This window comes from Nicotiana sylvestris, chromosome 10, assembly GCF_000393655.2.
Source record: "Nicotiana sylvestris chromosome 10, ASM39365v2, whole genome shotgun sequence".
Lineage (NCBI taxonomy): Eukaryota > Viridiplantae > Streptophyta > Magnoliopsida > Solanales > Solanaceae > Nicotiana > Nicotiana sylvestris.
In genome coordinates this window covers 167,356,338-167,372,376 of record NC_091066.1, presented here as the reverse complement: position 1 = coordinate 167,372,376, position 16,039 = coordinate 167,356,338, and the positions used below count along the sequence as shown (strand labels likewise).

The following is a 16,039-nucleotide window of genomic DNA, read 5'->3' as shown; positions in this document are numbered from 1 at the left end:
TTGCCCCTATTTCATCTTATACTGTAATTTTTTTTGTTGTTGCGATTGTTATTTTTGTTTTCTTGGGTAAATTACTTAATTACCCTTTTTTTGTAATGAGGAGTATTACATTTATATTGTGATTGCAATTTATTTTTATATCACAAATAATATGTTGCAAACATAAGCGTCTCCACAGCCGTCTCACCTCACTGGTAATGCGGCTGATAAGGGGTATCTGGATCTGCACATGAAAAACATGTGCAGGGAAGGGCGTGAGTACACCACAATAGTACCCAGTAAGTGCCAAGCCTAACCTCGATCGAGTAGTGACGAGATCAGGTCAGGGCCTTACTGGTATAAATATAATGAAATAAGACAAGAAGAAATATTATAGTAAAATAAATACAGGAATCTAACAGGAAAAAAAATTCAATGGAAGCCAATAGCTCAGAATACAGTAATAGCAACAGGGGATCTCCCGGGATACCGTCCCGTAGTCCCAAACGTAAATGTGCAGGGGGATCTCCCGGAATACCGCTTCGTAGTCCCAAAGTAAATGTGCTGTATAGAGGGATCTCCCGAAATACCGTTCCGTTGTCCCAAAGTAAATATGCAGCTCAACCAAATATAAATAACAGTCACAACAAGAAAATCTACAGCTTAGGTTAAGTTCAAATGAAAGAAAACTGGGTAATTTTACTAAACATGCTGCAAAGAGTTCAAATAGGCAGTTAAAACACGTATGCATGCTTTTCTAGTCTAAACAGGATAGTACATATGCTAGAGTAATTCAAAAAGGAGAAAACAAGTAATAACTTAGCAAAAATGGAGTTTTCCAACAAATAGCTAGTGTACGTACTTGTCACCTCACGTACACGACGCTCATATATCAATCAGTACCAAATCTTAAGGGGAGTTCCCCCACACAAGGTTAGACAAGCCACTTACCTCGAACCAAGCTCAAATCAATCTGTAATAATGCTCTTTCCATGAATATCCAGCTCCGAATAGCCCAAATCCAATAGCTTCCTCTGAAAATCTTTCAAATTATCACCCAAATCCGAGCTCTCAAAGTCAAATGGTGAAGAATGACATAAACCTCGATTTGGCCCCTTTTCTGCCAGTTAAACCGCACCTGCGGTTACTTACACGCATCTGCGGCTCCGCACCTTCGGAAAAACCATTGCAGGTGCAAAATCAACTTAAGTGGGCTGGGACCGCATCTGCGAGCACTAGGCTGCACCTACGAGCCTGCTACTGCAGTCCCCAACCGCTTCTGCGGAGCCCTCACCGCACCTGCAGACCCAGCTGGACAAGGCCCATATCCGCTTCTGCGGTTCCATAGCTGCTTCTGCGGTTCCACAGCCGCTTCTGCTGCTCCGCACCTGTGGCCCAAAATGCACAGGTGCGGTTACACCAGATACAATAGCTTCAAACTTTTTCCTAAGTCTCAAACCAATCCATTAAGCACCCAAAACTCACCCGAGGCCCCTGCGACCTCAACCAAACATACCAATCAATCCCAAAACACCATTCGAACTTAGTCGAGCCCTCAAAACACATCAAACAACGCTAAAAGTACAAATCACCCTCCAATCCAAACTTAATGAACTTGAAACTTTAATTTTCCACAACCGATGCCGAAACCTATCAAACCACGTCCGATTGATCTCAAATTTCGTACACAAGTCATATTCAACCCTACGGACCTACTCTAACTTTCGGAATCAGATTCCGAACCCGATATTAAAAATTCCACTATCGGCCCAAAACCCCAAAAATTCGACTTTCATCATTTCAAGCCTAAATGAGCTACGGACCTCGAAAATACAATCTGAATACGACCCTAAGCCCAAAATCGCCCAACGGAGCTAACGGAATCGACAGAATCCATTCCGGAGTCATTTTCATACAGTTCTGACTCCGGTCCAAATTCTAAGTCTTATGCCTCCGTTTTAGGAACTAAGTGTCACAATAGCAAAAATAGATACGGGGGAAGCAGTTAATAAGGGATCGGGACTCTAACTCTCAAAACGACCGGCCGGGTCGTTACATCTCCCCCTCTTAAAATAATCATTCGTCCTCGAACGAGCAAAGAGACATAACTAAAATGGTGCCTTGGGATGTATTTGATCTCCATAAAAAGGAAGATCATCCATTGATCACCTCGGCGGCTTTGAGAAAGACAATATTTGATATCTTTTGATCTCTTTGTGAATATTCCATGAATTTCTGTGGAATTCGAGATGCCTCTTCAGGGGAATATGTATCCCTTTATATAGGCATGAGTTAGGATTTAGGGTAGAGTAGCCTCCAAGCAATCCTAATAGAGAATTAGGATTTAGGGTAGAGTAGCCTCCAAGCAATCCTAATAGACTCCTAGGATTTCAAAAATCTTGTAATATCTTGAATTTAAGATTTAGCTTGATCCGTCAAAATTTCGATGTCTACAGCTCATAATAGAACATATGTACAGAGAAGTTGGTTTTATGAACGAGCTTACCAAACTTTGACCCGGGTCTAATACCATGTTGAATTGTAGTATTATCATATCATATAAAGTTAATTTTATTGTAAAACTCACTTTTATTTACTTAATTATATTTATTTTTAGAAAATTTTTTCCAATAGTTATATAGTATATATAAAAAAATTATAGGTATCAAACCAATCCAGACCCTTGCACCTATCAGGAGTAGACATGCAAGCATGATAATTTAATATTGTTTAGGTACTTGCAAGCAAAGCTAATCCCGCCCACAGTAAAAGTTGAGATTCTTGAATGATAATCTTATGTACCCTTTAAAAGAGATTAAAATAAGCATTTAAGTTAACAAATTCCAATGCAAAACTTAAAAGAGGAACTATTTTACTAACAAAACTTACTACTCTTGGACGACTAGGGATAACCATAATGAAACTGCGTCTTTTAGTTGTTATAATCAATTATTTGATTGATGATATTGGACAAGAAACTAGTAGTTCGAGGGCACTAAACCTAGCTTTACTTTATGTAAGCCAAGAAAACTCAAAGGCAACGTCCGTCTCCCATTCTCTCTCCCCTCTATCCTAGCCAAATGACAAATCCCATTCTCACCTGTCCATAAACCCTTCCCCCCCCCCCCAACCTTTTTACGTAAGAATTATAGTAAATATCTGGTCACTCGTCCAATCATTTAATCTAAAAATAGTTGGAGGATATATAATACATATGTAATCTATATATAATCATCGTATAATTTATGCACATCGGCTAGAAACATAATTAGCAAGCTATTTTTATAAAGATGCTTTTTCATAACCATCTATTATTTGGTGAAAGTAGCATGCGCTAGCTAATTTTTGGACCGATAATAAAAAAATAGTCAGGGTTTGCAAAATTATTAAAAAATGGTCACAATTTTGATGAAATACGGAAAGTATGTTGGATTATGAAGCTCATGCGTATAAATTTCCAGCATATTATATTAGAACTCCAGCACATGGAAAGTTCCAGCATAATAAACTGGATTATGGAGCTCATGTGTATAAACTTTCAACATATTATACTGGAACTCCAAAACATTATGTTGGAATATCTCATATGTAAAAAATTCGACTCCAATATATTATACTAGATTTTTAGGGTGTTTTTACCAGATTTGATCTTTACATGAAAAAGTGGCAAAATTTCGATTACTTTTGAAACTGTGACTATTTTTTAATTATCAATTGTAAATATGGCTATTTTTTAATTTTTATTTTTTTTCTATTATTTCGAACATAGTGGCTCAACTAATTCACATTTATACGGTATTGGTCCATTAAAAGGAAACACTCCCTACTAGAAGTTTTTTTATTTTTAAGGCTCTAACCCGAGACTTCTTATTAAGGATCGACGGATTCCATTAATCCCACTATACTCCCTAGGGTGGTCCCTTTCCCATATATAATCTCCTCTTTAAAAGTCACGAGACCCCTCTAGATCTGCATATGTATGTCCAATTTCAAGAGAGAGATTTTGGCAGAAAAAACTGATAGAGAACTTTCAAACCCCACACCATTTCACACTTTTTTCTTCATCATCACTCAACTCAACTCAACTATAGCCTCCTGCCTCTAATATTTCAGTCCCAAACTGAAAGTCTTATTATAATTTGCCAAAGTTTCTTTACTCACTTTGTATTAGTTATCTATCCGAAAGTTTTTATCTTCACCTCATATTATTTTCTTTCCTTTCTGTCTTTCTCTGTCGGTTGTAAAATGTAGGGTTCACCCCACTACTATACTTCTTCTCTTATCTTCTACTTCCTTTAATTAAACCCTTTCAATTTTTTTTAACTTTTTATGTTTCTTATATTGTTTTTTTTTGTTTTATGTATTTTCAGGAGTCCAGAAAGAAACCCTCTTGACCTCAACAACTTACCTGATGACTTTTGTAGAGATGGTAAACAAGTTATTGAAGGTAGCTCTTCATTTAATGGTACTTCACTTTCTCCAAATTAAATAAATAGTACTCTTTTTGTTTTTTATATCTTTTTTCCGTCTTCTTGAGCCGAGAGCCTATCGGAAACAGTCTCTACTTCCTCGGATAAAGATAAGGTCTGTGTATACACTACTCTTTCCAGACCCTACTTGCGGAATTTTACTGGATTATTGTTGTTATTGTTGAGAGGAAAAAAAAACTTTTTTCTTTGCTACCTTCAATTTAGTTTGGGAAAGAAAAACAAAAGATGAAAATTTTCAACCTCTTTCCTCCAATTATTTTGCCTTTCAATTTTTTTTAAAAAGAGAAAACAAAAAATCTCATGCCAACTAGCTAGCTAGTTCTAGCTTGTTTTATCTATTACTAAAACTCTTACTATTTTCACTTTCATTTGATTTTATCTTTTAAACAGAAGCTCAAGAACATGCCTTCAAAACCTACAATTTAGTTTGAAAAAAATATGAAAAAAAAGTTCAAGCTTTATTTTTCCTCCCTTTTTTTGTTTTCTATAGTGAGAAAAAATGAAACCAAAAATTTCATGCAAGCTAGTAGCTGCTAGCTTTGTTTAATCTATTAAAGCAGCTCTTATTTTTCACTTTCTTTTAGCAAGAAATAACTTTGTGTATTTATGTAGCAATTTTTTTTTCACTTTACATAGCAAAACCCTAGTAAAGAAATTGAAAATATATTTATTGTTGATTGGTCTCATCCAAATTTCTACAAATGGTACATTTGCAGCAGGGTATAGGAAAAAGAAAAACGGCGCTAAAGAAGGAAAAGAAGAGTGTGGTAAAGTCTATGAATGTAGGTTTTGTTCCCTCAAGTTCTGCAAATCTCAAGCTCTTGGGGGACATATGAACCGCCACCGTCAAGGCAAGTACTCACTTCGTTCGATAAATAAAAATAAGACGAGTTATCTGCTACGACGGGTAAAATAGTAAAGTTGATATGATAATATAAAAATTTATTATGCAACGATGTATACGACTTAAACTCATAAGAAAATCTTTGGCTTTTTTTCTCTTTATTTCAACCGACAAAGCAAAAAAGAAAGGCAAGATAGGTTTTGAGTAGTTTTAATTTATTTATTTATTTATTAATATTTTGGTTATAAATTTGAGGATAACAGTATTGGCCAATGATTTTGCAAAGAGGCGTAGTCATGTCAATCTTGTTTTCATAACAAAAGTAGTAACAGTTGGTTGGGGGAAATATATAATATTCTTGGTAAGGATTCATTCATTCATATATTCTATGATTTGATTTTGATTTTGATTTTGATTTTGATTTTTGTTGTGTTTTGAGTTGTGAACAGAGAGGGAGACAGAAACTCTGAACCGGGCTCGTCAGCTCGTCTTCAATAACGATAACCTAATTGCTCCTCCTCACTTAGGGTATGTACAGTCCTCTATTAAACTCTTTCCTTTTTTATGGTATTTTTTTAATATGGTTTTAAAGAAATGACACCTTTTTAATTTGATATTTTAAATTTAAAATTCTCCTCTGACCTCTAATAATATTATTATATATATTTTTTTACAAAAATATTATGGCACGTTTAAGATCACAAATTCGAATTTAGTTATGTTATATGTTAAAATACACTTTGTTTCTTAAATTATGTTTCCTATCATATAGCATCATATAAAATGAAAAGAAAGAAAATACTTATGTTTTTGCCTCTCTTTGAATAAGCTTGATATACACTGTTATTTTAATGATTTTTTCTTAGGTAAATTTATTTTTGTATATTCCTTGAGCCGAGGGTCTATCGAAACAGCTTTTCTACCTTCACAAGGTAGGAGTAAGTTTTGCGTACATATTACCCTCCCCAAATCCTACTTGAGGGATTACACTGGGTTTGTTGTTTTATTATTGTTTATTTTTGTATACTGCTTAGTGTTGGCTTAAGATGAATTTAAACGGAGAAACATACTAATCAGTAAGAATTTATATAGCCGATTACTTTGGTACCAAGGGGGTGTTTATATTGTTTATTTTTTGGTGCAGTTGCCAGCCAATTCCTCATGTAGCTGGAGGTTATCATCATCAAGCAGGAAATATTGGTGATCCAACACTCTCATATAGACCACAACCACCACCAGTTTATACAACAAGGTTATTTTCCGGCAACTCCACCACCCTCTTGCCACCAGGACAACCACCACAACCACCTCATCAACCACCCTACATGTACCCTTCTCCGCCGCGTCTCCTCTCCTTTTCTTCTCAATATCCAACCGGCCATTCAAACGATTACTTTGTTGGCCATGTTCTTTCGGGAAACTCACACTCATCAACTCCAAATAACTTCATGGGATCATCAACTTTACCTGATGGTAGTAACAATTACACTTGCATTGGTGCACCAATAGGACATGGACTTGGACTTGGCAGTGGAAGTAATAGAGGCACAGAAGGGCTTAATAATAATGGATTTTAGTACATCCTTTTCTGTTTCAGTTTATGTGAACATTTTCAGATTACGAGCGTCAAACTGACTAATTTTCTTGTGCCTTTTCCTTATGCTATGTTTAATTTTTTTTTTTTTTTTTTTTTGGCAAGTGAGAGACTAAGTGCTAGTCTTAATGATCTTTTTATGTAATGTTGAGAGAGGACGGTTGAAAAGAGAATCCTAAAAAAAAAACTGACAAAATGGGGTCAAGAAAAAGAGAGAAGTTTTTGGTTTTTCTACAGGTTTGGAAACAGCTTTTGAGCCATTTGCCACTCATATTCTAGCTAGATATCTAGTTTGGCTTTAAGCTAAGGGGATTTGATTGGAGAGTAACTATATGGTTTGCTTTTACGTACAACAATGGAACTAGATTTTCAAGGGTTTTGCTCCTCTACATGGGACAACAAAGTTAGATTTCAACTCAAAGTTAAAAGCTTCCTTTTTTGCATTTCTTGCATGGGAATATTACTTGTCATTGATCTATACATAGTTTATCTTGTGCCCCCACACCTTCTTTCTACGTACTCTTAATCTTTTATTTACATTTAGTAGCTATTAGTAGTAGGATTTAAGTTATGTACTGACATTTAAGTTATCATTTTTATCAGATTACCGATTAATGATTAATTATTAAGATATAATTGTAATTATTCCTCTCTATCTTCATTAGATAGAGGTAAGGTCTGTGTACATTTTACCCTCCACGGACCTCATTTGTGGGATTTCACTGCGCTTGTTGTTGTTGTTGTAATTGTAATTATCAAAAAAATAATTAATTTATTATGTAAATATTATTTATATTGTCAATGAATACACCGTTGAGTTCGGTGGTATCTTCTCATCAATTTAAAGTTGCTACATTAATGGACTGTAGGAAAATGAAATGGAGCATCTTGTTTTTGGAATATTAGTCTGTGAATGCTAAGAATTTATGTCGTATTGTCATAAACACAGTTTTCCGGCCTTTTACGTACTTTCAGTCATTATAAAACGACAGTCCTTAATATGCTTAATTTATCATCGTTCCACATCTTAGTACATTGATTGACACGCGGAGCATGTTGAATTCAATATTAATTCATAATTGATTGTCTAATGGTAAAGTTCAAGTACTTCCTTCGGTCCACTCTAACTTATTTTTTTTGATATTTTCGAACTCCATCTTTTATTATTAATTTACAATGAAATTGACCATATTAACTTAAATTTGTTCATTGAAAATACAACAAATACTCCTAAATTCTTTACTCCAAGGACAATTTTGGAAAAAAAAAATTTAATTCCAAGGGCAATTTCAAAAAATTGATATTTGAAAAAATCAAATATATTGTGAACCACAAAAGAAAAAACTAAAAAAATTAATTAAAGTGGAGCAGATGGAGTAAAGCTATAGAATCATCGTAGAGCATGAACTTAGTATATGGAACCAGTAACTTTTGATTATATCTGATTTAAACGAATTCAAGATTTAGAATTAAATATTTCAAATAAGTGTGATCTGATTCTTTATGTATGTATATTTACTTCAGAGGCTGACCTACCCTTAGGGTAGGGGGTCGAGGGCTCCCGATAACTCCAGAAAAATTATATGTATATATATGTATATATCTTAAAATAAGTATATATTTTGATTGATATTCTAGGACTCAAAGCTTAGACAGCTACATTGATTGATTTCAGAGGGCACAACTTAACTTTTAGTATACTGCTTGGGTTCTATTCTCTCTATAGCTTGACATTTGCTCAAGTTTTTATTCGACAGTGGTTCCCCCGCCACTTTCAAATCCTGAATCTGCCTCTAGTTCACATAATCCGTCCTAAATGTCATCTTGTCCGTAATTAAACGCAAGTAGAACATGAAGAAAAATGTCATTAGAAAACTCTATGATTTGATGTTATAAGGTACTAGAAATGAGATGACCAGAAAATGTGATTTGGTGCTATCACGTATTGCGTGTGACGAAATTATCCCTTATGTTTCGGGGTAATTTTAATATATATATAATCTCTTAACTATATACTTAATTAGTTCTGGTTCATTAAATTTTTCAAACGTGAGCACTTTTTGGTTTCGTAAATCATTTAATAAACTCTAGCTCTTAGATTTAATGAGAATTGTTAAAAAAAATACTCCCTCCGGTCCAAAATAAGTAATTTTTTGGTTGTTTTCACACATTAAGAAATTCACCTTTTAACATTAAATTGACCATATTAACCTTTACTATCTTTTCACATAAACACTCCTAACATATACTCCAACATTAATTTCCAAAGGCAATATAGGAAAAAATAATTAATTCATTCTTGAAATCTGAAAAAATCACTTATTTTGGATCATAAGAAAAAAGCTAACAAATCACTTATTTTGGACAGGAGGGAGTAATAAACTAGAGACTTAAAGAAAATTTCGTCAAATCACATAAATAGCAACACCAAAAAGTATACCAGACATAAAAAAAATTAGACTAAAAATAAGATAAATTGCATCTTAAAAAACTAAATTTTCATGGATCGCATCTTATTACTTTGTTCATGGGCGGAAGGTTGTGGGATTAGAGAGAAGAAAAAGAAAAAAGACGGGATCATTATGCAAATAGTTTGCCAAATTAACTGTTTATTTTTTCTAATCGATATATATACACAGAGTATATACAATTATATAGATATTATAAAATGGATTACAATATAATTATACATCCGCACAGTTCAATTTTAGTGTAAACGGTTGGGTAAACAACCATTTAGGTTTATTCTTCGTACAGGGAAGAATTGGTAAATGTATATAGAACCTCGCACTAGTGAGATAGTATTACTTAATCCTCACTACAACTTTTTCATTTCGTCTAATTGTTTAACCCAAAAAGTAGTTTTCAAGGTCAAACCAATAATTTTATATGACGGGCCACAAGCAACTGATTCAATCCGAAAGATATAAAATTTCGTTAATACAACGTGATAGAGAAGTGAAAAATAAATTCAATGACAAATAATATAATAAAATAAAGCAGAGAAGAAAGAATTCTTATTGAATGATCTTTGATAGGATAATGAGCTGAACTGAGCTTGAAGGGCCGAACTATGACCAACTTGGAAGCAAGATGATATGAATTACAATGTATAAAATTGTAGAGAAGAAAATTAGATTCCTCTGATAGTGGTAAAAGTTGTCTATTTATAAGGCTAAATCTAAGTAACTAGTCTCCTTGAATTATGGATCCATTATGAGCATTTACTCAATCCATCCATTACTTTTGGAAGACTTGTAACAACTGTGTAAATATTGGAATTCCGTAACTGATGAGTTAATTCCATAATTGATGAGTTAATTCTGTAATTAATGAGTCAATCTCGTGCCTGTTGAGTTAATCCCGTGCCTGTTGAGTCAATCTCGTAATTGATTGCCTTATTCTGACCGTTACAATCATTTATTGCATTTATTAATAACTGATTTGTAACGGATGGTGTAATGATGGTAAATCTCATATAATCCAGGATTAATTTATTCATTCCTCATTTGTAATTATGAGATATTCTCCTGCGCCTGATCTGGGCTATTTCATGATGATTAGTTTCGGGGCTAACATGCACGGTATAAGTATGTTCGGTCCCGGGGGTGTTTCACATATCATCTTTACATGTCTTCTTCATTTTTCTTCAAATTTTACTAACACGTGTCGCCATTTAATAGACCCACATGGCGAGTCTAATTTTTACTAATACACTAATAAGTTTCATGGATTAATAAATTGCAAATTTTAATATCTGTAATTACAGCTAATTAAAGTTATCAATTTCTTTCTTGTTTTTTTCAAAGCTAAACTCTCTATTACATAGGGTTTTCAACTATTCATTTTAAGGCTGGTTTATGTACCCAAGAATTACCAAATTGAAGTTAGGATGGTTGAGAACAATTTGCAGAGAAAAACAAAAAAGCAACACGGCCAAAAGCTGCATATGATTTTGAACAAGGAGATGAGATTTAATTTATCAAGTTCCTCAGCTAGTCTATAATATAATCTCTGTGTAAATTAAAGTAGAAATAGCTATATATAGGGTTCAGTGTCTGAATGAAAGCAGCAAAAAAATGGCAACTCTATTGGCAGGTCAAAACTATACACTTTTTTTCATACTTATGGGACTAAACCTAAATCTTTAGACCCCTAATATATGTATAAAAATCCAAAATCACACTAGGTTAAGCTGGACTACTGCTATCTAACCAGCACCTGTGAATCTATATATCATGGCACTTAAAACATAAAAGTAACTGTACTATTAAACATGCTTTACTAATACAAGTCCATTGGTCAATCTGAAGTTAATAAGCAGCTTTTTTAAATCCCTTTTATGTTTTTATTTTGAAAAAAAAAACCTATCTTGATTACTCTAAAACTTTCTACTTTTATATATAAAAGAATGACCCTATTTTGTTATTAATCCGTTATAGAAAAATGACACATTTTTTTATTTTTTACTCGTAATGATAAGTTTTTATAGTCACACAAATATTATGACTAGTGGTGTAGCTACATACAATGAAGGATGATCAGTTGAACACCCTTCATCGAAAAAGTATACTGTGTATATAAATAAAAAATTACTTTTTATACAATGTATAATAAATCTCGAACAATAGACTTAGAGAAGTTCCTGACTTCGCTACTAATTATGACATGTTTAAGATCACAAGCTTAAAAAATTTTATAGTCACACAACGTACTTAAGAGTTAAGACCAACAAAATTTTAAAGTCTTCTCTCTTTTTTTTTTCCTAGTAAACTTCGTGTTTAGTCATAATGGATGAGCCTTGAAAATTGAAAGGCTTCAGCGAGGATTTAACAGAGGCGGATGTAGTGTAATAACTAAGGGTTCAATTGAATCCATAACTTTCGACGCAGAGTAAAAATTTGTATATAAAAATTCATTAAAATTGCAAAAATAATAGATATGAACTCATAACTTTAAAAATATAATGGATTCAATGTTAAAAACATTAAAATTGAATTCATAGGATTTAAATCATGGATCTGTCTCTCGCAATCAACGCTTTACTCCTTTAGTAAGCACTATACGTATATGGTATAAATCTGAATTAGTTTGTATTTGAATGAGTTTAGAATACCAAAAATTTTAAGAAAATAAAAAACTATGGGGCAATATTATAATTTGGTGAGTTACCCTAAGAGAAAAGTGAGTGTGCAACCTGCTTTAACTACTGTTGCACAACTAGAGAGCTACAGAAGCACTAAACGTTGAGTCTCTCTCTCTTTGTTTGTTTCTTATGGTTTGAGCTGAAATCCCGAGATTGTACTGTCGAAAGGTACAACACTGTAGCTTGACAAAGATCCTTTATCTACTAGCTAGCCACATAGATAGCTACTAGTATATATTAGTATCATACAAAGATCCTTTATCGGTGTACGAAGTATCTCGCGTTCATGTAGAACCCAAAAAAAAAAATTGCACCCTAGGGGGTTTTATGCAGGCAATGAAAATTTTTATTGTGTGTGTGAGGCCTCTTTTTGTCTCACAATTATGTGGGTCCCAAAATTTTATGCACCCAAATGTGTAAGATAAGGGTCCACAAATATGTGAGATAAAAAGAGGTCTCATACAACTAGTGTCAGTTGCGTGAGATACAAAATAAAATCACTACCTCGATGCACTGATTCCACTTCTTGAACATGCACAAAAACAACTTTATTGGCTTGAGAATTTAAAAGCTAGCCACATAGATAGCTATATATTACGCTATTCTTGTGACTTGTAGAGAGGGGAAAAAAAGGCAGCCGGCACGAAACATCTCGCGTTCACGTAGGGCCTGGAAAAAGACCGCATCTTAGGAGGTGTGATGTAGTCAGCCTATTCTCATGCAAGCATTCGTGCCTATTTCTATGGTTCGAACTCGTAACCTATAGGTCACACAGAGATAATTTTACCATTGCTTCAAGGCTCCCCTTCCTTATGGAGAAAAAAGAAAGAGAAAATAATAGTGTAAGTATATATCTGCATTCTGCACTGTAAATCTTTTTTACATCGTAAGGTCATATGTGTTTATTTTATTTTAAGATTATAAATGGAATATATTTTAAAGAATACATATCTTTCGGATGACCTAATATTATAAAAAAAAATATTTAGACTGACATTATATATATATATATATAACTTAAACTGAAAAGAAGAAAATGCACCTAATATTTCCAAGATAGAGTAGATATAATAGGATTGTTGGGGAAAATGCAAAGGACAGAGGAGAGACTACACTAAAAAAGTTGCAAAGTATAACTGTCTCAAAAGATATTGAAATCTGAAAGAAAGAAAGTGCCAACAGCTAAAGTCGACCGCTATATTATACTATAGATTCATAGAGTCAGCTGCTTACTCTGTAAAACCACAATTTTTAGGGGATGTTTAAAGCTGCTGCATCCCCCCTTCATTTTCTTTTTTCCTCAACTAGCTAGAAAGGATTGGATCTAAGAGTATATCATAAGCTTTTTTGTTCTTTAGATTATGCTTTGTTTCCTCAATTTTCTAGATCATTATTACATTCATACCCTCGTGATCAGGGCAACAACAACAATATACCTAATATATTCTCACAGTGTGGAGTTTGGAGAGGTAAATATATACACAGACTTTACTTATACCTTAGGGAGGCAAAGAGGCTTTTTCTAGTAGACCCTTGGCTCAAGACAAGAACAGTAACAACAGTAAAATAACAGAGCAATAAAAAAAACTGACAGAAGAGAAACAACAAATAATAATAAAAATTGAAGGCTAAGGGCGGTACAGAAATTTCATTGTTTTTTAACTTCAATTCACTACAAGAAAAAGCAAGAATGCTCGTAAAACTTGTGGTGCAAAATATGTCGTAACACTCGTATAACTATTAATATTTTTTAAATTGTGGTCTTAAATATGTCATACTCTCTTCGTCCCAATTTATGTGTTCCAATTTCGAAAGTCAAATGAGTTGTTCTTTGATCGTAATTTTTTTTATATTTCTTTTAAATATTTTAAATTATTAATTTGTATAACTTATAAGTATTACTTTCTACTTAGTTTTCAAATATGTAAAATTTATTTCGAAAAACTTAAAGATTCTATGTTCAAATATACGGTCTAGATTAAAAAGTTTTAATCTCGAAAAATGAAAAGTGTCACATAAATTGTGACAAAGGGAGTAATATTTATGTAGCTTGCTATAAAAGCTTCTAACTAGGGCAATAAAAGTTTATAGTTAAATTGTTTACAAATATATAAAAGAAAAATATACCGGCTAATAAAGAAACAGTGTAAGATTAACTGAAACATAGACTATCAGAATATTGTAAAAATTATTTAATTATTTGACTGTTTTAATAGAAGATATAAACTGACTCTTTTCCAATGACTTGATATATAAACTCAACAAAATCAGTAGTAAAACAATAGTTTGACTGGAGTTAGATATGAAAGATCTTTAGTAAACTAATGTAACCTACAAGTAATGTACTACTAGATACATTTTCAATTTTCTCATTTGTCAATATTATATTATTGAGACCCCCCCCCCCCCCAACTCTCTGGTTAGTGACTAGTGAGTAGACATATAATTCAATGGAAAATAAGATACCCTTTTCCTAATTCTGAATAATTCTGAAAAACATTCACACGTACATATAGATGTCCAAATAAATGTTTATTGACCAAAGAATAATTTCCAATAAAAGACTAGGGTCCAAAAACTGAGAGAGCCATTTCATTTATACTGCATCAGGAAATGATACCCTCTTTTAATTACTCAGTGTCTGTATCAGTATCTAATGCAGCAGGTCTCGTGTGGTCAGGTAGAAGTTCGGATACTGGTTCGGCTGAATTCAGTAACTTTTGCTCAAATAACGTATTGAGATTAAAAATTTATTAAATATATATACACATATTAAATTTAGAATTCAGTTATTAGCATTTGCGGACATCACTCTAAAATTAAAAAAAATAAAAAATTGAAATCCTAGCTTCGTATATATGTGTCATACGTAGTCAGGAACGAAGCTACACTCTGATAAGGATGGTCAATTGACCTGTGTATATTGGTAAAATATTAGGTTTTAGAAGTGTATAACATATATTGAATACTCTTTGTCGGAAGTTTTTTTACTTCTTTCAAATTTATACATCCTTAAAGAAATTTCTGGTTTCGCTACCGTACATAGTTTTGGTTGTGAAGATGATTTTGCCCCATGCCCTTCTTCAATCGTACCTAGAATAGCTAAAATTTCATCTCATCTCGACCAACACTTGCTTACACTTTTTTATACTTGATATATTGTACTTTTTGTATTTATTTTCTCATTTCTTGTATGTTCGAGATATATTTATAAAAATGAAAACAAAAACAATTATATTGATAGATACATGACGAGGAGAAATATTTATCGTGGATGCACTTTTATGCATGCAAAGCTATTGGTAGTCAAAGCTGCAAAAATATTTGCAAGAAACAGTGCTTCTACACTTCTAAAGTTGATCAACTTACGGGGTGAATATATTTGTGAAATTTAGTACTACATACTTTTATACACACACGCGCACTGAAACAATATTATGAAACATGGTTTTTCTTTTTCCTTTCATCTTGTTTTGAAAATCAAGTCACCCCAAATATTATACTACAAATTATAAAATGTGAAAATAATGGAGTGGAGCACATTGGTTACGGCTAAAAAGTGTCCAAATTTGGAAAATTATCACATAAACTACCTTGCCGATGTGTGGAAAAAATCTCAATCGAAAGTTAATGAAGAATAGAAGCTATATATAAGTGTAGTAAAAAAAAATTTGGAAAAACATTATCCAAAACTAAACAAGTATCGTATTTACCAGGCTAAGAGTCTATTTTGACCAGGGGCGGAGCCAAAGTACCGACAGTGGGTTCGGCCGAACCCAGTAACTTTGATTCAAGTCATATATTTATCTTAAAAGTTTATTGAATATGTACGAATTATTAATTTAGAACCCAGTAACTTAAAAGGATTAGACTCATGAACCCATAAGCTTGAAATGCTAGTTCCGTTTCTGATTTTGACCTACCTTAGCTTAATTATTGGTATCAAAGCGATATGCCCATTATATAGTGATGACGTGAAATGAAGT

At 33.1% G+C, this 16,039-nt stretch overlaps 1 protein-coding gene across 4 annotated transcripts; it reads left to right on the top strand.

Moving 5' to 3' along the window:
• Window positions 1-3,975: 3,975 nt before the first annotated feature.
• LOC104248611 (zinc finger protein JAGGED-like) lies at window positions 3,976-7,296 on the top strand. 4 transcript variants are annotated; one of them, XM_009804912.2, is made up of 5 exons: window positions 3,976-4,226; window positions 4,350-4,426; window positions 5,189-5,320; window positions 5,763-5,841; window positions 6,458-7,296. In XM_009804912.2, coding segments are annotated over exons 1-5 (723 nt in total). In that variant the 5' UTR covers window positions 3,976-4,224; the 3' UTR covers window positions 6,891-7,296. The 4 variants fall into 4 exon arrangements, with proteins under 4 accessions (XP_009803214.1, XP_009803213.1, XP_009803212.1 ...); XM_009804911.2 differs by having other exon boundaries at window positions 5,186-5,320; XM_009804910.2 differs by having other exon boundaries at window positions 4,350-4,444.
• The last annotated feature ends 8,743 nt before the right edge of the window (window positions 7,297-16,039 follow it).